The 27,532-nt window shown below is 41.3% G+C and overlaps 1 protein-coding gene across 1 annotated transcript; it reads right to left on the bottom strand.

The window, feature by feature from the left end:
- Positions 1-2,110: 2,110 nt before the first annotated feature.
- On the bottom strand, positions 2,111-14,259 carry RXYLT1 (ribitol xylosyltransferase 1). Its single transcript, XM_061467834.1, has 6 exons — positions 13,952-14,259; positions 13,286-13,456; positions 12,192-12,294; positions 5,918-6,232; positions 4,208-4,378; positions 2,111-3,124 (listed from the first exon to the last, which is right to left on the bottom strand). The coding sequence occupies exons 1-6, from the start codon at positions 14,094-14,096 to the stop codon at positions 2,707-2,709; spliced, it is 1,323 nt and encodes a 440-aa protein (XP_061323818.1). The 5' UTR covers positions 14,097-14,259; the 3' UTR covers positions 2,111-2,706.
- Between the last annotated feature and the right edge of the window lie 13,273 nt (positions 14,260-27,532).

The raw sequence follows: 27,532 nt of genomic DNA, 5'->3' as shown, positions 1-27,532 counted from the left end.
ACTTGAAAATGGCAGTCCCAACATGCCTTATGGTAACAATTTTCTTGGAAGCAGCAGTTTCTTACAGCACAATTGGAACTGCATTTGAAATACTTCTGTCTCTCCCACTGTCAGTCTTTATGAACATGCCAAAATAAACATAACCTTGTTCAACCATCATCCATGTTTCCCACCCCAGCAGGAAGAATTCCTGGAAATACTTTAGGACTCTATAGCATGGAAGCTGCTTCTGAGTTTGCCCAGCTCTCAGAGGTTATTACTAACATGCACTGTTTCCCAAGAAGTAACAGCATTGTACTTCTGTGGGTTTGCAAGTGTTTTGGTGAAGGCAATAAGCCAAGAGAGATTCTAGCACACAGCAATCCTAATTCATCTTAGTAAGTGCTGTGATAAAGGCTTCTAGAAAGCTCCTAGTAGTATCAGTCATTGTGTAAATTCCAGTCACTAAGAGTATCTAAAAACACCAGAAAACCTCACTATTGAAACACAGTCACAATTTAAATGTTCAAGAATGGTAAGCAATTGGCAGCTGGATCGTTTGCAAGCCACTTCCTTATCTACAGGATTGCCAGCAGTTATAAAGACTAGTTCTGTTTCTTTGGAAACATATTGCTCTCTAGAAGCTGAACTTTTAAACAGTTTAAACCACGTGTTCACAGCCATTCTTAAAAGGTTCAGAATTATGTAGGAGAGACAAAAGTTACATGAAATTCTGAGAAGCTAGATCTGCTTCTTCTTATAGAAAGGCAATCCAGCTTAACGTAGTTTTCATCAGCAGGAAATACCTCAAATAATGAAACTGGTAGTTATCTATTCTGCATACAAATTAAATCTGATGCAATACACTGCATAATGAGCAATCTGTGTAATATTTGAGGTTACAATTGGCATTCTTGACCAGGACAGGCTTGGTTCTGTGCTGAAATCCCTCTCCAACAGCATGCATGGTTATAAGAGGCTTCAAGTTGATGTTTTGTGCTCTGGAAAGCCATACTTCACCATTCCAGCTCAAACCAGAGGGCTGACTGCAACAGCAGAGCATACATGCTCTCAAACAACTGAACTGATTCTTCACATTCTCACTGACAGTAGATACTATCTGCTCCTGCCTGGACGTGTTGTGCAGGGGATTAACTATCATTTTCACTAGCTTTTTCTTCTATGCATACAGAATACAAGCTCCTAAAATCCAGGTGTTCAGAAACACACCTTATACCAAGATCTAGAGCAGCCACCATGAATATCATTGACTGTTAGCAAACTAAAAACCACTGGGTTTATGTAATTTTTTGTTGTTGCTTGCTTGCTTGCTTATTTGGGGGTTTTTCTGTGTGTGGTTTATTCCAGAACTAGACAGTATCATTACGCAAATAGATATTACTTAGCAGTAATATCCACTGGCTTCTGAATTCCTGCATGAGGACGAACACACAGGGGACACCGATACTCGAAAACAGCAAACTGTCTGTTAACACCACCTTTGGTATGCCACTGTTGTTTTAACAGTAACACTGCTCAGCTGAACACCCTGAAGGTAATACTCATTACACAGTCATTTCTGATGTAGTAGTGATAGGACTACTAAGGGGTAACAGGTTAAAACTTAAACAGGGGAAGTTTAGACTGGATATAAGGAGGAAATTCTTTCCTGTTAGGGTGGTGAGGCACTGGAACAGGTTGCACAGGGAGGTTGTGAATGCTCCATCCCTGGCAGTGTTCAAGACCAGGTTGGACGAGGCCTTGGGTGAGATGGTTTAGTGTGAGGTGTCCCTGCCCATGGCAGGGAGGTTGGAACGTGATGATCTTAAGGTCCTTTCCAACCCTAACTATTCTATGATTCTATGTACAAGAACAGTAACAGTTCCCTTGAGCTATGTTTAACAAAACCTGTTGAAACTGCTTGTTGTACACGTACTATCATAAACATGCACTATTATACTTCTGCCATCTTTTGGAATTGACAAGTTTCAGCAGATGTTGAGCAATGAGATAAGCTACAAGCAGATTCACGTTTAAAGCCTGCTGTTCGGAATGTGCAGCTGTAATTGCAGGCAATGAATACTCCCAGCAGAGAACTTCAGAAGGGTTATGTCCCAAGACTAAACAGAAATGAAAGAAAACAATTTTGATATCTGAAGTTAAAGGAGAAATAAATTGCTATGAAGCATTTCTAAGAAAAAGGTCTCTGTTTTTACCTTGAAATAAACATTTTTATTCCACAGTGTTTAATTAGCTTTATGGCCACCTTCTTGGAAATGAAATGTCAATCAAGTAAACAGTTCACATTTCCAAAACAAGCACCTTACCAGGATATATTTTAATGACTGTGCTAAACCTGGCAATTTTGCTATAATCATACTTCTCTTCTTCAGTCTACATAATAAATTACCCCGTACAATACAGCTTTTCCCTTCCTTCTCTTTGAGCACAACTGCTGTTCTCATGTTGGATTTTAACAATTTCACATGCTCAAAAGATATTCTCTTTAAAAAAAAATAAATTATCAGGTCACACAGCAACATGGTAATTGTGAAACTAGTAATAAAATTGTTGACATCCTTATAGACTACCATCCTGCTAAGTCAACAGCCTCTCTGGAAATTGTTAAGGATGGAGGACCAAACGTAGCTCCTGGCCAAGCTAGCACAATTCTGTTGACTTCAAAAGGAATGCATTCACCCTCTCTAGATTTTCAAAAGGGACAATTTACCCTTTATCAGTGGATAAAAATGAATTTTCCAGACTACTAATGAATTTCTGTCTCATCCATGCTTTGAAATTTCGATACCATTCTAAAAGCTTTTTTCTCCTTTGAATCTTATCTTGTAAGCTCATTTTTTTTTCTTTCTCTAGAACAGCAGGAAGCTCTTTCCAGTTTTTAATAAAGATAAATGGAGCCCCCATGGTCTTTAATAATTGTAATGGAGCACTGTGGTACATTGATGAATTTCCGCAATCACCTGGTGTCATTACATCTTCTATAACAGGCAGAGATCCATATGAACAAGCTTCATAAATTCTATAGCATTCTGTATTTATTCCCACTGGGCACAATGTCAAATCACTTCGCAGCAAGGCATCTTGATAGTTTTTGAAACTTTCATTTGTTTCTTGAGGCTGCCACCTAGGAAGGTAAAGTGGTTGAAAATTAGTATTTTTCCCTACAGGCACTGCCATGAAAAGAGATATGCTTTCATTTCAATTATCTGTAAAACTGAAAATGCTGTCAACACGAGTTTCACATTGCACACACAATCAACTGGCTTTTACTTTTTGTCTAAACTATACGTAAAGAGTCTTCTAAAAGTTTTCTGAAAACGCCAGTCACTGTTAAAAATAGATTGTAACACTTTTAAGATATGGTCCTTTTAGGAAATTTTTTATACTTAGAAGTACAACAAGCAAATTGAAACACCCCTTTAAATCTGCATGACCCGGATGATGCATATGTCAATTTACTTCACATCACAGTTCAGAAACAGGCATAAAGGGAGACACTCAATGGACTTCTTAATGATCTTTTTTGTTTTCTCTGGACCTTAAGCACTGGAACTCAATTGAGGTTTGGGCTTCAAAAGTTAGAACGCAAAGCAAGCCATTAAGCTGAATCCATCTGCTTGAAGCACCTCAGAATATCTTTTATGTCACAGATACAATCCAGCTCCTGAGGTTCTTCATCAGGGTAGCTGAGGTCTTCCCAATGCTATCAAACATCTTACAGGTGTTGCCTGGCAAAATTAATACATACAATCAGAACCCTGATGCTGTTAGTCAAAAGATCTGTTCTACTTACTTGAAATGAGATCTGTGCTGTGCAGATTAAAGCCAGTCTCTTATATGGAATACAACAAAACACAGATATCTTTTTTGTTCTACTAAGATATTAACATACACAAGATACATCAGAATTCTTTCTTCTCCCATATTAATCAAACGTATGTAAGGAAAAAAAAATAGTATGGTCTTTGTACGTAGTATACATCAGGGATTTTTCTGTATCTTTAAAAATATGCTTTATGTACAAGATGGCAACAGAAAGGCTGTCGTGTTATGAAGACCTAAACAAAGAGTATTAGGAATGTCCTCTGTTTTAATTCTGACTGGTTACATTTATTTGTACTATTTTTTAACATTCAATAAAGGATTGGTAATAATGAACTAGGCAAAAAAAGTTTGAATATTTTCACCAAGTAAATCAAAGTCTTACTGTTCTCTGGCTGCAATCCAGCAAAGGTTGTCAAGCCCATCCTGCTGCAGAACTTCCATTAGCGTTTCCCTAGAAGAGTTCTTATAAACTGTTCCTAAGAAATTACATAAGTAAGATCTTGGATCATGTAGCATTGACCAGCTGGGTTCTACAACTGGAAAATTTCTGTAGCTGTAAAAACAACATATGCATTAGACAAGTGTATGTTTTATGTCAAAAAAAAACCATTTTACACCATTTCATCTTTACTGCAGCAGATTCTAAGACTAAAACAACCTATTTGTTCCCAATACACATCTATAAACACAGACACACAGGCAAGCCAGTGCAAGTTGTCTCCTGATAGTTTGTCTCTATTCCCTTTGCCCTCAGAGACTTTCCAAAATACTTATGTTTTCTTTTGACATCAGAGACATTATGTGTGCATGTTACAAAGCATCCTTGAGAAACATGCTTTTACAAAAGCATCTGTTCTTGGTACAACCTCTAGTTATAACTGAAATGGCCGGGTTAATGGTAACTATGGAGTTTAAGTGTCATCTACCTCAAACTCTGGACATGCTTAGTAACTGAAAATAACACTGGTATCCTCTCAAAGTAAAAATCTCACTTTGATCTGGGTGGACTTCATTAATCTAATCTTCTGGCTACAAAATAGCTGTCATACAAGCTATTTAACTTGTGGTTTTGGACTCAACAAAACCAATGTAAAGTCCTGGAATCCAATGTAAATTGTATGTCACCCTTCAAGACACCTTTTCACCACATCAGACATTTTTATTTTGACTGATTCTTTGAATCGTACTTCACTTATTTTGGTCAGCATGACAGTCAGTGAAACACTGCTGCAGCTGAGGGGCTAGCACTAACCTTTTAGAATCATAGAATAGAATCATAGAATAGTTAGGGTTAGAAAGGACCTTAAGATCATCACGTTCCAACCCCCCTGCCATGGGCAGGGACACCTCACACTAAACCATATCACCCAAGGCCTCGTCCAACCTGGCCTTGAACACCGTCAGGGATGGAGCATTCGCAACCTCCCTGGGCTACCCAGTCCAGTCTTTTCATCTTATATTACCAGAAGTAGCTAAACCACTATTAACTCATTAATACAGAATAAAAATGCATCTAACTGAACCAAACCTTTATATACGCCATATAGCTTAAGCAGTAAGCACATCAAAAATGTTTTTGTGAGTAAGCAGTTAAACCAGCTTATATGTGATACTGGAGTATAGTAATTCCAAATGGGAGCTATAAAATTTCCTATTGAGAGCAATAACAAGTGTTAAAAAAAAGTACCACCAGTACCATCCCTTTCCTAAACAAGCAGTAGCTGAAATTTAACTACATAAGTATCTTTTAAATCCCTGTGTCACTGGTATATAGTACATCAGCAGTTATGATAAATGTCAACAACAGATCTATGAGAGAAAAAAATAATCAAACAGAAAACCTGGTTAACCAGACACAGGTTCATTTTTTTAAGCTCCCTAAATCCCAGCATTCTTTTCCTGTTATCAGTTTTATTGCTAAATGCAGTTCCAAAGATTCCAATGCCTGATTTAGAAAATCATTAACAGGCTCACATTCTACTGTTTCCTTACTATAATTGCTTTGAGTATCAGCAGCAACATTCATGAGTATTTTCCATACCTTATGCATAACAATTCTGTTTTGATCATAATTTGTGTCTAGAGCACTTACGTAGCTACTCCTAAAGGCCACTGGAAAATATCTTCTTCATTTACCAATGCATAATCGTATGTAATGAAGAGCAGATTTACAAATCCTCCATTTCTTTTCAGATATGGTTGAATCCATTCATTGTTGCACTGCTCACTTCCAAGCAGCACAACTGCTACATGCTGTAGTTTGTGAGTCTGAATTAACGTTTGTGCGTAATGTAACCACTGAGTGGCGTAAGTGATCTTCGCTTTTTCTCTTCCATTCAGAACTAGCACAACATTTTCAGCTTCAACTGAGAAGTAGCCAGGAACTACAGATGGACCAGTGATGAAGCTGTGAAAAGCAAAATACAAACAGTAAACAACCTTATGACAAATCATTTACCTTAATGCTCTAAACACCCTTACTACACAGTCTGTACCCAAAGATCTTTTTTCCTTCAATAAAGTAAACCCAGTATACTGCAAAGTAACTGTGAAGCTGTAACCAAAATAAGCAAACCAGTGTTTGGTTCAGCTCCTGTTTTTCAGTAACTGAGATGTTAACAGACTATTTATTGACTGAACTCAAAGGATCAGTGATTGCAGCTTGGGAAGAGTAGAGGAAAACAAAATAACAGTAACACCCCCCCAACCCCCCCCATGAGCCAATTAAGTGTTAAGTTTTCCAAGTCTGCTGCATTACTATTGTTTCTCAGCTACCAGCAAGGCTTAATTCAGAATGAGTTTTAATGGATTTAAAATGAGCATGAGTTTTAACTCATGAAGCACCAAGACTGACAGTTTCAGGTCAAGCGTGCTTAGTGAGGAAAACAAAATTCACAGCAAAAGCTGTAAAAACTATTCCAATGAGGTTATCTGAAGCAGACAGATGTCAGGCAAGCACTATTCTAAACATGAGTTAAACTAATATGCTGCTGTCTTGGGGGGAGCGGCATATTTTGGAGTCAAGAGTTTAACAGACATGAGAACAGACAATGAGAAAAGATTTGTTAAGAGAGAACATCTTGAGCATCAAAATGCCCAAAAGAGTGAATCATGTACGTAGTCAATCCAGTGATTGCCTTGAAAGAGAGACCTGGGGGAGAAGTGTTTCATCTATGGACAGTGTTGTGAGACTTATCAACTTTACAGGAATAACCAGAGGTACAGGTGGGGAAGCAGTGACCTGTGTGCAGGAAAATACGAACTTTTACAGTGTAAAAAAGTTGGGAAAAAAGTATGGAAATCCCATACTCCAATAAACCACAGGGCTAGGCTGCACTATTAACTCCCAGTCAGAACACAACTGAGAAATGCAAAGAGAGATTACAAAAGCTACAAAATTAAGGCAGTAGTTCTAAGAGATTTGCACTACTCACATGAAGGTTAGCTCAAGGATGCTATGGGAAGAGTACACTTTTGGACTCAATAAATCACTTTTTTCCTGTCAAGTCCTTGTTTTTCCTTACTAGTCTTAGAACCCATATGACAAGATGCTATTTCAGACTGGGTCACAAAGACTTAACTCCAAAGGCGTTGAACAGCTATTCTGCAACAGGAGCATGATTAAGCTTAACACTGCAGCAGGAGGGAATGTACCAAATACAACCAGCACAGTGATACTCCATATGAAACAAAGGAATTAAAAATGAGAAAAATTGAGAAAAAAGTCCCTCTGACAGGAGTAGCCCAAGTAAGAAGCAGCTTGCAAGGAGCTCGTAGGCTGTTCAAAACCACTGTGTAAGCAGCTCGGGTATGCTGTGTGCCTCAATCCCAAAAGGAAACAATACAGACCTCCAAAACGCATATGGCTTAATAGAAAAGTTAGGGAAGCTGTCAAAGGCCAAAGGTCAACATTGAAAACGATTAAAAGCTTGCCCAAACAAGGACATCAAACCTCACAAAATACTGCTCATGAAATGCAAAGAGAAAATTAATGCTAAAAGCAATTTGAAAAGCACCTTGCAAAAAGATGCTTCGGTTAAAAGTAAAGGTTCTTGAAACACATGAAAACCAAAATAGATTAAAAATATACCAAAAAGACAACTACAGAACTGGAGGAACAACAGTTTAAAATGGGATGACAAGGCTACAGCAGAAAAAATTCCTGTACCTAACTCATTCTTTTCAGCAAGAAATATAAGGTAAAAGATCACAAATATTCTCTCAAATGAAGGATTTGGACCTGGATGGCATTCACTTGGGAATTCTTAAGGAATTCAAACATGGGATTGCAGAACCTCTGGCAAAGGTGTGCAGCTGTCATTATAAAGAGCCACTATGCCTTATAAGAAGGGGTCCACCAGTGTCATTCACATCTACAAAACAACTGGAGGACTCTGGAGCAGACCAGTCTGTATAAATTCCCTCTTTGGAAGAGTGTAATAAATAGCAAGATCACTGTATCTTATCAAAAGGTAAAATCACTGATCACATACATGAAGAAGCTGATAATTTTAGCATTTTTTAGGCAACTTCTTTGGTAAAAACTTGAAGCCATCAAAATCTATATAAAATGTGTACTCCCTATCATAAATATACAAAATGGGCTTTTTCATGCACCTGTGTTCAAGTGATATTTTGGCATTGTGTCTTTAGATTTGACATTGTTTAAGAACATTCATGAGAACTCTATGTTTTAACAATCATTGCTTGCTACAAAACACTGCACAGCAGCACATATTCTCCAAATGTCACCTCAGCTAGTTCCCTCTAGCCTCATCTAGTAATCAACTGGAGATAAATTACCTCAGCCGGGCATTAAAGAAATCAACAATTCTGTAATATCTTATAACCAGAGAGCAGAAAAAATCATGTACTAATTATTCCTGACCAAAAAAACCCCAAACATTTCCCATTTGAGTAAAAATTAGAAAAATTTAATTTCAAAATCCTAATAATTTAAGTAACAGTTATATTTGTGTATTTTCTATGCTTTACACGGCAAGTTCCTACTAACCTGTCAAATTATAACCTCTGTTATGTCAGTACCAAACTTAAACTCTGTATTTTTATAGGATCTGCATACAAGTTGAAGTTAAAATAAAAACTCTATTATCCCTGGTTCCTCTAAACACAACAAGAAGATATTTAAATGCTAGTATGGAAGTCTTCCTTTGAGAGATGCATACCCTAAGGAATGATGGGAGGCTATTTTTCACCTGAAACAAGCACACCAGACAGAAAATAACCATAATCAGTCAAGTGACAGACTCATTAAGTGCAGCAAATTACCTTCATTTTATAAACATGAAAGGCAAGGACTTGGAAAAAATTCTCACATCCATACCAAGAAGACAATCTATCTGACAGTGCCATTGATTTCTAAAGCTTCTAAAATTTTACTTCTGGAAACAAGAGTCTCTTCCCACCAAGATAACACTACAGGGCAAGTCTCCATTCAAAGAAAGTATTGTACCTTTTCTTCAAAAAAAAAACCCTTTCAATTCACAATCATGTATTTACTTCAAACATTATCTGCGAATTTCAACTATAACCCTGTCTTACTGTGCGATGAATAACAGCCTTTCTGAATCAACAGTTAAGCACATCATTTATTCTTTAAAAGAAAGCTTTTTTAACAAGTGGATCCTGGTAAAATTGACTAAATGCTATAGGAGAGCTACTACTGCAGATTGTAAAAAAAAAAACCAACAAATCCTTCAGTTTTTACTGTATCCTTACAGAAAGCCTTAAAAATCATATTAAATATGACCTCAAAGTTCTATACTGTTCATTAAATATAAAACGTTTGACAATTGTCTTAAGACATGTATGATCACAGATCAAACCCCATTTTTAAAACAAGCACTGCTTCAAGTGTAATCTTTGTAAATCAAGCAGTTAACCAGATGCTCACAGGATGCTTTTTGTTATAAACAGAAACAAGCTAGGGACCAGGTTAGGAAAGCTAAGGCCCAGTTAGAATTAAACTTGGCTAGGGGTATTAAGGATAACAGGAGGGGATTCTACAGGTACATAGCAAATAAAGGACAGACTAGGGACAACATAGGCCCCCTCAGGAAGCTATTGGGAGAACTGGCTACCCTGGGTTTGGAGAAGGCTGAGGTTCTCAATGACTTCTTTGCCTCGGTCTTCACTGGCAAAAGCTCTGACCACACGACCCAAGTCTTGGAAGGCAGATGCAGGGACTGTGAGAATGAGGACCCTAGGCTCACTGTAGGAGAGGATCTGGCTCGAGACCATCTTAAGAATCTGAACATACCATGGGACCTCATGAAGTCCATCCACAGGTCCTGAAGGAGCTGGTGAATGAAGTTGCTAGGCCACTGTCCATCATATTTGAAAAATCATGGCAGTCAGGTGAAGTTCCCAACGACTGGAAAAAGGGAAATATAACCCCCATTTTCAAGAAGGGGAAAACGGATGACCAAGGGAATTACAGACCAGTCAGTCTCACCTCTGTGCCTGGCAAAATCTTGGAGCAGATTCTCCTGAAGGCATGCTAAGGCACATGAAAAACAACAAGGTGCTTGGTGACAGCCAGCATGGCGTCACTAAGGGGAAATCCTGCCTGACCAATTTGCTGGCCTTCTATGATGGGGCTATGGAACTGATGAACAGGGGTAGAGCAGCTGATGTCATCTACTTGGACTTGTGCAAAGAGTTCCAACACTGTCCCACGTAACATCGTTGTCTCTAAATTGTAGAGACATCAATTTGATGGATGGACCACTCGGTGGACAAAGAAGTGGCTGGATGGCCACACACAAAGAGTTGTGGTCAATGGCTCAATGTCCAGCTGGAGACCAGTAACGAGTGGTGTCCCTCAGGGATCGGTTTTGGGACTGGTCTTGTTCAACATCTTTGTCGCTGATATGGACAGTGGGATTGAGTGCGCCCTCAGCAAGTTTGCCGATGACACCAAGCTGTGTGGTTCGGTTGATACGCTGGAGGGAAGGAATGCCATCCAGAGGGACCTTGACACACTTGTGAGGTGGGCTGATGCCAACCTAATGAAGTTTAACCATGACAAGAGCAAGGTCCTACACCTGGGTGTAGGAGGTGATCCTGCCCCTCTACTCTGCTCTTGTGAGACCTCACCTGGAATATTGTGTGCAGTTCTGGTGTCCTCAACATAAAAAGGACATGGAACTGTTGGAACAAATCCAGAGGGCCACGAGGATGATCAGGGGACTGGAGCACCTCCCATATGAAGACAGGCTGAGAAAGTTGGGGCTGTTCAGCCTGGAGAAGAGAAGCTGCATGGAGACCTCATAGCAGCCTTCCAGTATCTGAAGGGGGCCTACAAGGATTCTGGAGAGAGACTCTTCATTAGGGACTGTAGTGAGAGGACAAGGGGTAATGGGTTAAAACTTAAACAGAGGAAGTTCAGGTTGGATATAAGGAAGACGTTCTTTACTGTAAGGGTGGTAAGGCACTGGAATGGGTTGCCCAGGGAAGTTGTGACTGCTCCAACCCTGCCGGTGTTCAAGGCCAGGCTGGACAGAGCCTTGGGTGGCCCTGTTTAGTGTGAGGCGTCCCTGCCCATGACAGTGGGGTTGGAAGAGGATGATCTTAAGGTCCTTTCCAACCCTAACTACTCTATGATTCTATGAAATCATGGTTTTGATACAGTCCTATTTACGAATGAATGAGTGCAGTCCCTTTTCCCAGAGTAGACAAAAAAACTAATAGCAGGAGACATTTTCTTGCCTCGCAACTCCATGCTTCTTTCAGTCAGCTATGAGCTGCAAACCCCATTTCTTCAACTTTTCCTAGGGTTGTTTTTCCTATCCTCCCAAGGTCCCTTGGCTGCCCTCCCTCTCAGCATTGGTAAGTCCTTCCACATTTTTTCATAGAACAGATGAAACTGCTCCATAGTTTTCTATTTGTTAATAGTTACAAGTTTTGGGCTATAATTTGCTGGTTCTATCAAGTATGTCTTTCCATGAATAAACGTAACCAGTTTCTGTGCTAACTTTGAATCAGAAATCATGTGCATATTCCACAGTTATCAAAACATGGCAAACATAAAGTATTTGCAACTAAGAACTGTTTGGGTTGGAAAGGACCTTAAGATCATCTAGTCACAACCCCCCTGCTACGGGCAGAGACACCTTCCACTAGACCAGGTTGCTCGAGGCACCTGTCCAACTTGGCCTTGAACACTGCCAGGGATGGGGCATTCACAACTTCCTTGGGAAACCTGTTCCAGTTCCTAAACTAACTGCAACTTTTGAGACAAACAAAATAATGCACCTGTGCATCTTATTATTATCTTCTTTAACTTTCCAATACACCATTTGTTAAAGGTAACACAACTAAAGTCAACATCATGCAACTAGTACCTGAAATATGTTTTTCCTGCTTTTTGGCTTCCTTCTCTCCATTGTGCAGTCACCTCAGGTGGCTCAAGGTGCCCTCCAAAAATATGTTGCCACAGGTAAAGACCTACATAAATGAACACAGGACTGAAAATTCCAGTGCACAGATCTTGCCTACTCTATACTCTTAGCGAATAAAATATTTATGGGAAATTAAAAAGCATAACAACATGAGAACATGGGAAAGAAATGACAAAGCTTCTCATATATGTCATATTCCATATGACTTTGAATTAGTGCAGATGAATTTTTCACACACTGGGGCCTTTAAAAAGATTTTTGGGCTGTCAAAGTATCAACAGGTAAGGATACACCACTCTACCACTTCTCTAAGCTTATCTTTCCAGTACACATACCAGCTAAAAATGAGGAAATATTAATCAGCACTTCAAGGACATACTTCTCTTAGGCTTTTCTGAAACACATCAAATTTTTGTGAAGGAATGCATCACCACATAGTATACCAATGTATTCTACAATTACCTCCAAGTAAAGTTCAAATGAACCTGGAAACTTTACATGTTCAAAAAAGGCTAAATAAGAACAATATGTCTTCAGTAGTAGTTAAAGAGCTTGAGAGGATCTTGGCCCCCAGTCTATATAGAAGGGAAACTCAGTGTCTTCTACAACTGAATAATTCAAAGTTCAGCAGCAGTAGTAGTACTGCAATACAGAAAACGCCTTATTCCTCAGTGTGCGATGCTTTATTGCACAAAGCTGAAGTGTGACAAAAATATATATTCTGGTTTAGCCAAGTAAGAGGTCTGTCCTTGTCTTGTAAGCTAGGTTCTATGAAAAAAGTAACTGTTTCTCTACCATTTGAGCAATTTTCTTTGACAGATCTGAAAAACAGCCTTGAACTGGTGCAAAGAAACTGGAGTCTAACTACTCATATATATTGGTATTAATGTAAATTTGAGTTACATCTACCAGTTCCTTAACACTCTTCATGTATAGCTATCTGTATTATTTAGTCATATATGCAAATTTCAGACAAAAAAAAAAGGTAAAGTTCTGTAACAGGAAGTGGTTCATAGACACTGATTACTTTTGCTTACCAATTGCTGCTTTGCCCCAGATCTGTACTCTAAGGCTCATTTGTTCTAAGTGAGGTCTTGCATTTTTTATCATCTTAAGATTAGCTTCATATCTCTGCTGAGAAGCAACCAGCTCACTCTTCTCGTCCCCTTCCCACGGATTCCACTCTTCATTTCCCAAGGCAACATGATCTAACAAACCCAAAAGCGTAATTAACATAAAAGAACAACCTGATAAGTTCAGCAAACGGACGGACTCTCTCCAGCTCATGATGTTAAGCAGCCCCTGACAAGCCTCCAGCCGCCCCGGGCCGGGCGCTCTCCCTCCGCCAGCCCGCGGCCCGGTGCCTCGCAAAGCACCGGAGAAATGGCCGCCGCCAGCGCGGCCCGGTGATGGGGCTCAGCCCCGGCCCCGTCTCCCTCAGGGGTTGCCCCCCGGCGCTCCTGAGCAGAAGCGCTGGCAGACGACGCGCTGCCCTCGGCCGGGCCCGTGCTCTCCGGGCCGGGGACACGACGCGGGGAGGCCCCTCCGCTCCCTCACGCCCGGGGCGCCAAGGCCTTTCTGGCGCAGGCAGTGGCTGACAAACCGCGTCGGTCCCCGCGCACACCCGCAGCAGCTCCGCCGGTGGCAGCCAGGCCGCTCGCCCGCGGCAGGGCGGCTCGGAGCGGCCCCACCGCCGCTCTCACCTCGCGGGCCGCGGTGATCCCGGTGCGCCGGACGGGAAGCGACCGGGCGCCGGGGCCGGAGGAAGACGGTGTAGGCCGCGTAGAGCGAGAAGAGGACGTAAGCGGCTACCAGGGCAGAGCACAGCCGCTTGCGAGCGCCCCGCATCCCGCCCGGAGCGGGGCGCGGTGAGGCGACGGCGGCGGGAGCCGCGCCCTCTGGTGCGGGCGGGAGGAGCCTGCACCTGCAGCCCAGGGCCTCGTCCGCTGCTGAGGAGGTTTAGGGTCTCCCGCAGCATGGCCTGCCTCTGTCCCACAGCCCTCCCGGGCATCGCCGTTACAGCCTGCGGGGGACCGCGAGCGCGCTGAAGACACTGGTTCCTGTGCAGCCCGGAGCCGAGAGATGACTACTTTGAGGTACTTCTCCTGTGAAGACGGGCTGAGAGATTTGGGGCTGTTCAGCCTGGAGAAGAGAAGGCTCCTGTGAGACCTTAGAGCAGTCCTCCTATACCTTTGACCTCTGCGCAAACAAGGTAATAATGTCTCCCAGATTTGAGGAAGCAGAGGTGTCCTACAGTGTGTAAGAGGGTGAAAAGCCCAACAACAGCTGCTAATGACACTTAAAAGAATTCTGAGCCCAGGTCTGGTAAATCAAAAGCTTGGATTTTTTCTTAGCTGTGAGACAGGCTTGCTGTATGATCTTGTGGCAGATTATCTTGTCTCAGGGTGCTCCAGCTGACTCCTTATAAAATGTTCATAACTGAACTTCTGGGAGTATTATGAATCCAAGTTGATATAAAATAGCTGAAGTTTTCTTTGAACGACTGGTACTCAATAAAGACAGGAAGAGTTGTAACAAAAACGAATCTATTTAATAACAAGGGCTTTAAGCAGTAAACAAACATCAAAAATTCTTTCCAAGGCATCATAAGTTGGGAGATACAGGGGAAAGCTGTATCATCTGGTTCAATAACTGTGTTTAGAAGTAGGAAAAAGAACAAAAAAGAATACAGAAGTGTCAAGTACGTTCAACGAATCCTATTCTGTTCAAGTATTCATTCCAACTAAGAAAAAATAACCTGGAGTTTCAAAATTAAGATTATGAGCGTGTTTGGAAGCCTAAGTCAAGATATATTCTGCTCTACATCAGGTAGAGCAGAGTAAGCAGCTATAGAAGTAAGCTTTTTTTATTTTTCCCTTTGTAAAAAGTATTTTTTTTTCTGTACAAATTATGATAACAACAACACTCCCTGATACTTGTTTTTACTAGTTATGACTGCCTTTAATAAATTATTCTTTGGTCTCTGTTGCACCCTTCTAACAAAACCGGTTGTTAAATTCTGGGTATGATTTGTCTTAGTCTCTGCTCACTGATCATTGGACTGGAATCGGTTGACAGATATCACTGAGAAGTTCTAAAAAACCTGAATTGATGTCATAGTTTAAGCCCAGCGGGTAACTCAGAACCACATAGCCACTCGCTCACTTTCCCCCACCCTTTTTCCTCCCAGCTCCCGCAGGGATGGGGAGGAGAATCAAAAGATGTAAATCTCACGGGTTGAGATAAGAACAGTCCGGTAACTAAGGTATAACACAAAACTATTACTGCTACCACCAATAATAGCAACAATGATACGGGAAATAACAAGGGGAGAGAATGTAAAATTAAAAGAGGAAAAGGAAACAATAAACACAAGTGATGCACAATGCAATTGCTTACCACCTGCCAAACGATACCCAGCCCTACCCAAGCAGGGTCTTCTGCGTAACTCCCCCCAGTTTATATACTGGGCATGATGTGCTGTGGTAGGGAATACCCCTTTGGCTGGTTTGGATCAGGTGTCCTGTGTCAGCTTCCTCCCATTTTCCTGTGCCTCTCCTCACTAGCAGAGCATGAGACTGAAAAGTCCTTGATTGAAGTAAACATTACTTAGCAACAACTGAAAACATCAATGTATTACCCGCATTGTTCCCAGACTAAAATTGAAAACACAGCACTGCACCAGCTGCAAAGAAGGAGAAAAATAACTGTTACAGCAGAACCCAGGATAATTGACCAACATGTAACATATGTAGACCTGAGCAAGGTTTTAGAGCATCGTCAGTAATGAAAGAAAGGATCAGTTAGACATCTAACCAGAACGTGGAGCAAAGTTGTTGCCAGAATCACTGCAGAAAGGTTTTGAGGTATAATTACTGCTCTATTAGTCCTGTTTTCACTGATTAAGAAGTTTGCAGGGTTTTCTACTCCCATCTGCAGAATATAGTAGGCAGCTGCTCTTACAATTTTTTATGTTTCAAAGCCCAAGCCTCCTGTGAGTCTGCATGGTACAAGGCTGAATGAAAGGGAGAAGTCTGCAGGGACAATTAAAGATATGAAGCCACAGAGAGGCCTCTCTGCTGGCTGCAGATCACTGTGTCTGTTCCTGGGTTTGGCAGAGGTTCTCTCCTGGATGAGAGAGATAGTTCTCTTGAGATGAGATAGGCGATGGACTCTGGTGCTTATTACTGCTCAATTAATAGAAATACTTCTTTATTCTGCTGGTTTCCTTCTCTCTGGTTCATGCAAGTATATCCTGACATCATCCTTCAGACAGAATCAGTCTTGGGTTAACTAAAGTAGTTTACCTGCAAATAATTACGGTGGCTAAGCATTCACCTCAGCTGGGTGATAGCTTAAGGCAGAGACATGATGGTAAGGAACCGCTGATAATGGTGACAAATTCAGGGTGGTGACATCTTTATTTTTTTTTTGGTAACAGTGAATCAATAAGAAAATGTCCACCTGTGACCTTGTAGCTTCTTGGTTTAAGTAAGAAAAGCCTCTTCCTGAGAAACTAACATACTGCAGAAGAATGCAAACAAAATAGGGTTTGCTTGGTTGGGCTTTTTTATTTTTTTTAGCCCAATGAAATGATAAAACTAACTATTGTATTTAGTTCTATGTTTATCTCAGATACAATTCATACCTATCTGCAGACATTTTTAGGTGTCAAAGGATTCTACATCCCATGTGGCATGTGTTACATTTAGAGTATCTCCAGGCTGTTGTCTGTATAGCCTCCGCTCCATTTCTCTTCTTTCCTGCTATTCTATCAAAATGTAAAGCCCTCCAAAACACTGTCTCCTCCTCTAATACAAAGAAAGGACTCATAGCTGCTGCTTCCAAGATTGTTTCATGTCTTAGACATTTTTTAATGTCAGGACTAGGTTAGACCTTCCCAACAGCCCAAATAGGTTTAATGTTAGTCATGCATCCCTAGCAGTTCATGGTGGGGAAATCTCTGATGACACTTATTCCCATACTTGCACTAGCACAAGACATTGAATACCCGTAAGCATGTCCCAGGGGAGGCATTGACTCTATCACCCTCTGGGAAGGAGGCATGTACCTCCCAATGGGGTAAGAGCTGTGGATTGTCTCGAGATGGTTTGAAAATCTGATGAAATTTGCAAAAAGCAGGTGTGGAATATGTTCTTTGGAAGTCTTCTGCATTTATCCAGTTGATCTATGTTTCCACAGCTCTGACACTAACAAGGCTCAAAGCCTCAGTCTGAAGCAGTACACCTCGGCCAAATGGTTGCAAATCTTTTTGAGGTGAGCAATATCTGTTCAGTTCCCTACGAATTTGGTTTTATTCCCTCGTGCCCATTCCTAAAAATGCCTGAGGTATTTCCCTTGGGAAAACATACTGAAACACGGAGCCTGAGAACAACAGTACTCCATCAGAGAGAAGGTCCATTCTGGCCCAATACTCTTGTCCACAAAGTGGCCAGCCATCAGTGTCTAAAGTAGAGCCTATGAGCAGAGCAGGTCTACTTCTGCCAGGGTTCTGGGGGTGTTCTAAGGCCTCAGTAGGTGGGACCCATCTACTCTGGGATCCCCAGCTCACTGTCTCCTGCCAAGGGTCCAGGGGACATGTCTCATCTCAGTCTATGGCCTTCAAGCCCTGCTTGAGCCATGCTGTATCTGTGCCTCTTCCTGTCTCCTGGATGGGTCTGGGACCTCCACTGGAAACAGCTGCCCTTATGTGTGGATGCCTTAGACCTAGGGCATCACTTGTCATGCAGAGTTGTAGGCATAACATAGCCTAATGTATTCCAATTATATTCTATTCTAGTGTAGTCTTTTTCATTCTGTTCCATTGCATTCCATTCCATTCTGTTCTGTGTTTCATGCCTCTCAGTTCCATTCTGTTCCATTCCATTTCATTCCCTACACTTGTGAGTTGCATAACACTGAGACTGATTTTTCTGCAGTGTCAGGGGTTTTCAGCTCCAAAAACATTTTCAAAGGCAATCACAAATCACAAAGCTTTCAAGTAGAAACAAGATTTTATTATTCTATTTGATTTTGGTTTGATTTCTTTTATTTTACATTATTTTAGAATCATTAAATCCTAGGATCATGGAACAGTTAGGGTTGGAGAGGACCTCAAGATCATCTAGTTCCGATTCTCCCTGCCATTCATGTTGCCCAAGGCTCTGTACAACCTGGTCTTACACCTCGCCAGGAGATGGCACCCAAGGGTCTGTACAACCTGGTGTTATACCTGGTGTTACACCCTGTCGCCATGGGTTGGAGCACACCCTGCATCCTTGGGCAGCCTGTTCCAGGGCCTCAACACCCTGACAGTAAAGAACTTTTTCCTTATATCCAACCTGAAAGTTTTATATTATTATTTGTGAGCATTGTCACCGACCACACACAAATGTGCAAGAAGAAGGTGTGTGGTAGCATGGGCTATTTCCCAAAGCATAACACCTATCGATGGTAAGCACACTATTGACTTCCAACACTTGTTCACCTACTGCACTTCCTGTCCAGGGGTACATAAAATGTGCTCTCGTGCCTTCCCAGAGCTGGTGTTGCATGCAGGGAGAGCTGGAGAGAGGCAGCTGCTGATAGGACAGCAAGCCTGGAGCCCTTCCAAGCACAGGCTGCAGTGCACAAGCAAGAAAGGAGATCCCCAGGGAGATGGAAGAGCAGAGCTGCTCCGAGCTTGCACTGGGCAATGGAGCCAGGGCATTAGAGTGCCTTGGTGGTGCAAGAGCAGCGGGCAAGAGCTGAGTCCAAAGGGAAGCCCTGACAAGAGGATGCGCTCAATGCCACAGAGGACAAGCAGCAACTCCCAGGACCTATCCTGGGTCAGAAAGCTTCCTCCCTTTTGATGTGGGTCATGAGGGCCACCTGTGTGGAGCAGGAGCAGCAGTCTTTGGGCTGGAGTAGCCCAAAGGAGCCCTGTCAAGCGACTGTGCTCGCCTGCAGAGGAAGGCAAAAAACCTCTGGGGACACTTGCAGGTCTTCCGTGAGTTAAAAAAGCCTTCCCCTCCCCAAGCTGCAGGACATGCAGGGCTGCCTTGGTGGTGCATGAGCAGCAGGCAGTAACCCAGCAGAATGGACTAGAGGAGCCCTGACAAGTGGTCCTGCTCAATATTCAGAGAGAAAAAAAACCCAGGAACCAGTGCCAATCTGCCCCGGGGGAAAACTCCTTCCTGACCCCAGCTCTGGCAATTGTCTATCCCTGAGCATGTGGGCAAGACCTGCTGCTGGTCTACAGCCTGGTCGTGCCTCCCAGGAAATAACCAAGCCCTATTCCCTCTCAAGCTAGAGCCACCTCAGAGACTTCTGAGAGAAGCACTGGGATCCCTGAAAACATCTCTGCACTCTGTTGTTATGGCTGCTGCCCCTGGCTCAGTGGGGGATGATAATGGTGAGCTCTACAGTGATCCTCAAGAAGACATTCCTATGGTCTAGCCATGGCTATCCAGCTGACAGGATTGCTATCCCTCCTATGAGCTAAGAAGCTGTTCCTGTCAGGAAGAAGACCCAACAGTAGGATCAGAATATGGACATGACAACTTATAACGTGTAAATCAACAAAGAAGGATGTTTAAATGGTCAATAAGGAGCAGAGACCCATAAAAGGGCTGTAAAGAATAGATCTAGATATTATGATTCAGTAGGATGAATCTTTACCTATCACAGTCTGTCAAAGGCTCAGGAAGTGTGCTTCTGCTGTTCTCTTTGGCCTTTTCTGCTGGCATGGCTCACAGTCTCTCTCTTCTCAGGATACAAGTCTCACGTTCCTCTTTAAACCTTAGGAGGCTCTGCTCCTCACTTGCGAATGTCTCTTTGGTGCCTGACCTCTTTTTCAGGATGATTTCCTCTCCAAGAAGGAGACAGGAACCACGTTATTTCCAGCTCATAGACTTCACTATTGAACTGGAAGGACTAGGCTTTCTTATCATTTATGACTTCTCTGAGTGCTATTTATAAGGTTTCCTTCCCTCTTTTATCATCTGTTGCCTACCGCAGCATGAATTATTGCTGTGCATGCTCTGTTCCAACTCTCTTTCTTGCCATTTGAACAGTCTAGGAGATATTGTACATGGCTGATCTTTCATTCAAGTATGTTATTAATTGAGAACAGCACATGCTGAGAACAGCAAATTAACTGAATCTGTTCATAATTCTGTGACTATCTATGAGTACTTTAACAACTTTTGAACAGGGGGAATAGTGCAAACATTCTGACATGTTTGAAATGAACAGTTTGGTTTACCATTTCAGAATAACAGTGCAATGAAATAAAATAAATTACCCTCTGGAACGAGACTGCTTTATTCTGGACTCATTAAAAAATAAGTTTGAAGACAAACTATTTACTTGTAGTTTCTTTATTTCTGGTTTCTTCTATTTTATTATTATTATTTTTTAATCTGTAATGATAAAACAAAAGGAAATGCTCTGAGATGAACCAAAATAAGCTTCTCTTCTTCCTTAAGCATGGTGGCTTTACTCCTCCATGCACTAGTTCAGCTAGCTACCAAGAAGAGTTACTGCCACAGCTCTGTTGGGTTTCATGTTAGTGGTTAGCCTGAAGGTGGTTTTAATGGATTGTGTTTACTTCCCACTGTATACGAAGACACACAAAATCAGTTAGTTACTGCTTCTTAGCTGAGAAGCAGCAACTTTCAGCGGAAGAAAGATCATTTTTTGAAACACTAACTCATCTTTTTTTGTGATTGTGAACACTGCTTTCAGTTATTTATACCAGAATTACCTAAGGAAATGCAGCTGTGCCCTTCTTCTTATGTATGCAGTCTAAATCAAATCCTTTGTGTCTATTTTATCTTTCTAATTTTTGTATTTTTTCCTACTAGACATGGAAATAATGGAAGCCCTAGGCTTTTTGAATATATCCCAGTAGGAAGTGAGTTAAAAGAACTGAAAAAAGAAGCTAATTATGAAAGCTGAACCAAGTAGTATGATTTTATATTTAGAAGCCACCTTTTTATTTTTAAGCATCTGATTTTTCCTGTTGAGTTCTTTCATTCTGCTGAAAGCTTTTAATTATATGGCAAAATCTCTTAGAGTCTTCGGGTAGATAGTAAATGGAAGACTATTAAAACTCCTCTTTAGCTTCAGAACTCCTACTCTTCTGAAACTTTGAATAGGGATCTATAATGAAATTAATTTGCTCCTATTTTCAGAGATACATGTGATTTCTCTTATTTATTGGCCTTTTACATGACCTGCTATCTACTATTGCTTCTGAAGTGGCTTACTTGGCCTTGGGGCATCTGACTGGGTGCTGGGCTGAGAGGTTGTGTGAACTGTACCTTGAAAGCCTGCTTTCAGCAGGGTAATTTATTGTTAGTTGGGATGGAATTTCAAGATATGTTATCTTTGCTTATCATCCTCTCAGATGTACTCTGCCACAAGGAAACAAATCAAAGTGGCTCCAATGTTTATATTCTGAATGGCATCTATTCATGCAATCTCATAGCTCCCTAATGATTAAGTAAGTTATGGGGGAAGTGAAACTATTTAAATCAGAACAGAATGTTTCTTGTTTTATATGGAAGCTCTGCCTGTCCTCTCTGTCCATCAGGTGGGGCATAATCTAATAGCAAGTCAAATCCATTCTCCTGTTGAAGCAGTTTAGGCATCCTGGCATGATGAAGGTACTGATTTTTTAACACTGCATCTTTCATACCAGCCACAGGTAACAGGTTCTCTTCTCTGCAAGGACCTCATGGGTGCTGCTGTGAGAATTGTCATTTGGCTTCATTAACAAGGAGATCTGATTGAATGTAGTCAGCTACCATATTTCTAGTAGTTTAAGGAGAAAATTTTGCTACATCTCTGTGACAGCCACCTTAAAGACTTCAGGAAGTCTTTAATCCACACATCAATGTTTTTAGTTTTCCTAAATCTGAAGTCCTAAGTCTGAATATTATGTGTCTGCTCCAGAGTGAGATTCTAACCTACCACCTACTGTCATGAGAAGTAAAATCCAGCCCAGCACACTGGACATGGGGAAGGGTAGTTTCTGATCATGCCATCTTCAGGTGAAGACAGTTCAGACAGGTTGATAGCGCTGTTCCACTTCTTACAGGCAGTGAGTTACACAGACAGCACATGCACCATAGGGTAAGAAAGTCTGCATCAGTGTTGCAGCCTTTAGCATATGTTTGATCAACTAATTTTGTATTTTTGATTGTATGTATTTGATCCACCTGTATATGTTTGCTCCATTTTAAAAAGTCTTCGGATGGAACATGTCCACAGCTCACTGTGTGGGAAAGTAGATTGTTAATGCAGGGATATTGCCAGTTGACTTAATGGACCTAATACATATTGAAATACCCACATTTGTATACAGATTTGTAATTATTGTGTACAGGTTTTGATTTTAAATGCACATGGGGGTTGCCATGCCAACCATGGCTGACACTGGGGATGTCTGCACTAATTCAGAAAGAACTTTGCCATTTTCTGAGGGATTAATTCAGCTACACTGTGTCACTCCTGGTGGGAACATTCATAACCTCTGCTTGCTTGAGCAAATATTTCAGGAAAGTTGGATGACATGCTGTCAGGTTCCTGATGCCAGTGCCTCTACTCTGAAGCCTCTACAGGGAAGTGTTCCAGAGAGGAGACACAGGACCAGCACTGCTATTGAGGGAAAAGCAGGTATATCTGATACAATATTTAGGGAGCTTTTCCAGTGCTCCCTGTAAGCTTTGGAAGTCGTTGGGACTTCTGAGAACAGCATAATTGCAAATTTAGTAAAAAAGCTGCTCGGTGGTTGTCATAAGAAATGAAATGATCAAAAATTAAGGAAATTGCATGGTAAATATACAAGTTAGGCAGCAAAGATAGGAAGCAGAGGGAAAGAGATTGTGTTAGCACCTGTCTTCTAGCACATCATGTTGAGGGTGATCAGGAATTTATTCTAACCTATGTAACATCTTGTTTTCTCTATATTCAAACTTTGTTTGAATATAGAAGAAGGAAAACCCCATATCCTAGTCACTGTCTGAATTCCCATTACAGCATATCTGGTTTGCCTGCTATGGCACCATGACCTTCGAAAGAGAAATTAGTAGTGTTAAGCATTGCTGCAACTGGAATAGCAGTTGGATTTGTATCAAGATTTTTTTTTATTACCTAGAAGGTAGTATCTAGCATAAGTTTCCTCTTTTTATTTTGTGTGGTAGCAGGAAGCCAAATGATACATACTCATTTACTAGGATTGAAAACAATAAACATAAGACGTAAAAAAATTCACCTTGGAGCTGATATAAGTATGGGGTCAGCTAACAATGTCCTTCAGTCATTACTGGGATTGACTGTTTCAAATGCTTGTTCCTGTTGATTTTAGAGCAACTTCTGTTTTCAAGATAGCACTTCCTCACAAAAACCCATGCAATCAATAAAATAACCTTTTGAACATTTCCATTATAACAGTTTATTTTTGTCAGTATGCAGTAATATACAGTTTTCTGAGAACTGTATGGAGTTGATCATTAGCAAATACATTATAGCATGAACACCATTTGCATATATTCTAACAGTAAAATGAACAGAGAGGAATTTGTTTCTTTTTTTTGTTCATACAAGGTAACTGAAGGAATACAGCAGAAGCATTGCTGGTAGCCAGCAGCTGTTCCTCTGGCTACATGGGTGAAATGCCCATAAGTGAACACCTACTGATGATGTTTCCATTATTCAGCTTTGTTTAGGGAGTTATCTCTTGGAAATTGAAATGTCTGGGAGGCTTTTAGGTTTTTAGGGAGTTATCACAATATTTCAGTATTCAGGAGAGGTAAGAGGATTATTATATGATGGAAAGATCAAGTTACTGTAGTTAGGAAAAGCAAAGTGTGTGCATACAGTGTGTGGCACCACAGTGTACACAAGTCACAAGAGGTGGGACAGGTGTCTCAGAGAGATTCCACAAGCAGTACGTACTTGGGACCAAGACTATTTGGAAATGCATTTACTCTTTGGTTTTACATTTTGTGTTGGATTTTATACTGTTACAAAGGCAATGTGTAATTCTTAACTGGCAGCTTGTGTAGGCTTTGGCTTACCTTAATATATCTGTTGATCAACAATCTGTTATTTCTGTACTGTGTTGTCTGTCACCCATTAATTATTCTAAATGAATTGCTGCATCTTACCAAAAGATTTCATTGCGCTATCATAAAACACAGAATCATTCATCAAACTAAATGATATGAGTCCCCATGAGTGAAAACTCACAAATACCAAGATTTATAGTTAAAAGGATAGACAGCACAGATAAAGCCTTTATGTCAATAGGGACCCATAAAATTAGTCAGGCACAATAAACTCCCTGCATATTAGAGAAAGTCTCTTCCTCCCAGGCATCTCTATGCTATTTTAAAAAGTATGTGCTATGAAAAGTGGTCAAGTTAAGAGAGCACATCTGGTGAGTCAGGCCAGGATGGCAGAGCAGTCTGGTGTCCCCAGTCTACTTGCAGTTCTGCTGATGCAGTTGGGCAGTGCACACCGATACCACAGGCACATTTCTTCAGGAAGCATTTGCTCCTTGCTTCACAAACAGCCATCCAGAGGGACTTGAGCAAGCTTGAGAAGTGGGCCCTTGCAAATCTCATGAGTTTCAATAAGGCCAAGTGCAAGGTCCTGCATTTGGGTTAAAACAACTCCCATTATCAATACAGGCTGGGGGATGAAAGGAGTGAGAGTAGCCCTAAGCAGAAGGAGTTGGGGTTACTAGTGGATGAAAGTTTGGGTATGAGCCAGCAATGTGCACTTGCATCCCAGAAGGCCAATCGTACATTGAGCTGCATCTAAAGGAGCATGGCCAGCAGGTTGAGGGGGGTGATTTTTTTCTCCTCTGCTGTGGTGAGACCCCACCTGTAGTACTGCATTCAGCTCTGGAGTCCTCAGTACAGGAAAGATATGGACCTGTTGGAGCAGGTCCAGAAGAGGGCCACAAAAATCATCAGAGGGATGGAGCACCTCTTCTGTGAAGAAAGGCTGAGAGCATTGGGGTTGTTCAGCCTGGAGGAGGCTCTGGGGAGACCTTATTGTGGCCTTTCAGTACTTAAAAGGGGCCCATAAGAAAGATGGGGAGAGACTTTTAAGCAGGACCTGTTGTGATAGGATGAGGTGTAATTGTTTTAAATTGAAAGAGGGGAGGTTCAGGCTGAATGTGAGGAAGGTGTTTTTTTAGCACAGGTTGCCCAGAGAGGTGGTGGATGCACCATCCCTGGAGACATTCAAGACTAGGTAACCTGACCTAGTTAAGATGTCTCTGCTCATTGCAGGGGTGTGAACTAGATGACCTTTGAAGGTCCCTTCCAAACCAAACTATTCTGTGATTCTATGATGTACAGATCCCATCTTGCAGTAGCCTCGTGGTGAGGGGCTGCCAACTGGTGGCCAACTCTGCACAGCCTTCAGCTTGCTCCATGTACCCAATGCATCCTTATGTGCTTAGCAGCCAAAGGAGAAAGCTCTGGCGGCTGATCCCTGGTTCAGTTCCCAGGCCTGCCTTTCTAGCAGGTATGATGTCCAGAGAAGCATTTTTTCGGGATTCCTTTCTCTGCTCAGCTCCTCCAGCTTTCTGTGGATTTCCCATTGGTTTCCTATCTTTCTTGCACACAGACACATGCATGCCAAGAAGATACAGCTCTAGTGGAGGATTCCTGCCTGTGGCAGGGAGGTTGGAACTAGATGATATTTAAGGTCCCTTCCAACCCCAACTGTTCTATGATTCTAATATCCTTCCCTTAGTTTCTGCGTCTGCAAGAGCTCACAGTTATATCTCTACCTATGGGCACACCAGGGATAGATAAGCCATGGGTGAAACCAGGAAAGGTCTAGGCCGGTCATACACTGGGAGTGTGATCTGTGGTAGCTGAGCATTATTCCTCTGCTCTGACAATTGAGTAGAAAATCCATTGCAAAACCATGTGTGGATAGAGAAGGATGACAGCTGCCTAGTGTGTGAGCTCATTTCAGCTCTAACTCATGCAATTCTGCATGCTGGGTCTGAATATTTTTACTCTATTGAGGAACCAGCTGGTAAAATGGCAATGATACTTTTTCTGCTTATAAGGTAATAGAAGAACCCAGGAATTGACACATATAAAACTGAAACTGCTAGAAAAAGCACCAAGATTGCACATTCAGACTCTTGATAACTAGGAAATACCAGAATTGCAGAAAAATCATCTACAGCCTCATGGATATGCATTATACTGTACCTTTATTTCTTCATTGTATGTCATTTTCTCATAGGACCTTTACGAGACTGACCATGGTGACAGCATTTATTCTGAGGATGAATATTCTAGGGTTGTGTAGTGAAGGGGATTGTTATTTATTATCCATTACCTCCTACACTACAGAAGCAAAAATGTCTGTACTCATTTCAGAACAGGAAAGATTGGGCTCAGGATTAAATCTTTGAATGTTGCCCAGTAGAACTGGGTTTGGGCATTGAAATACTGCAGTTCTGTACTGCAGGAATCATTTGGAATAATTTTTCATCCAGAAATGGTCATTAGCTATCTGATCCTCATTTATGAATTTTGATGTGAATTGCTAGGGTTTGGTTTGTGGAATCTCTACAGAGCTTTCTGAACAATGACTACTGATATTGGTAGGAGCTGTGATATAAATATGTGAAGTGCTCAAAAGTGCAAAGTATTTTGAAAGATTAAGTACAAGCCTTTCAAATTGTCCATCAACAATTAACAGATGCTTTCAAATTTAATCTCACATTGGTGCTCTTTCACTAAAATACCAGCAATTCCATTCATCCATCTCTAACTAGGCTGCTATACAGATTAAGCACCATAACGATACAGAAAAAAGAAATTTCATGGAAAAAGAATATTCTGTAACCATATGAAGTTTTGAATGTACTGTAAATAAGACCTGAGGCTCCCACTCAGCAATGAAATGAAGCAACATAGTCTTAGATCCTAAGTTCAGAGATGATAGTTTTCTCTAACCTCCCATGTAGCGCAGGTCAGTTCTTCCCTGAATTAGTTTTTGTTTAACTAGAGCATTTCTTTTTAAAAGATAGAAAAATCCCAATCTAAACCTTTGCAGTTTAGATGGACAAGCTATCATTATTTTTGTTAACTTACTGAAATGATTAAGTTTCATAATACATGTAATGCATAAATGCATGTAATTGCTATTTGTGAATGTCTGTACTTTCAACTTCCAGGCACTCGATCTTATTATGTTTGTGCTTTTGAGACGGAAGAGCCCTCAATTATCAAATTTCTATTCCCCCTAGAGGCAAT

Source organism: Pezoporus flaviventris, unplaced genomic scaffold (genome assembly GCF_033815535.1).
Source record: "Pezoporus flaviventris isolate CSIRO_AGI_PZ_B2104156 unplaced genomic scaffold, CSIRO_AGI_Pfla_v1 ptg000045l, whole genome shotgun sequence".
Lineage (NCBI taxonomy): Eukaryota > Metazoa > Chordata > Aves > Psittaciformes > Psittacidae > Pezoporus > Pezoporus flaviventris.
Note: the sequence above shows the minus strand (reverse complement) of the source record. Positions and strands in the feature narration are given on the sequence as shown.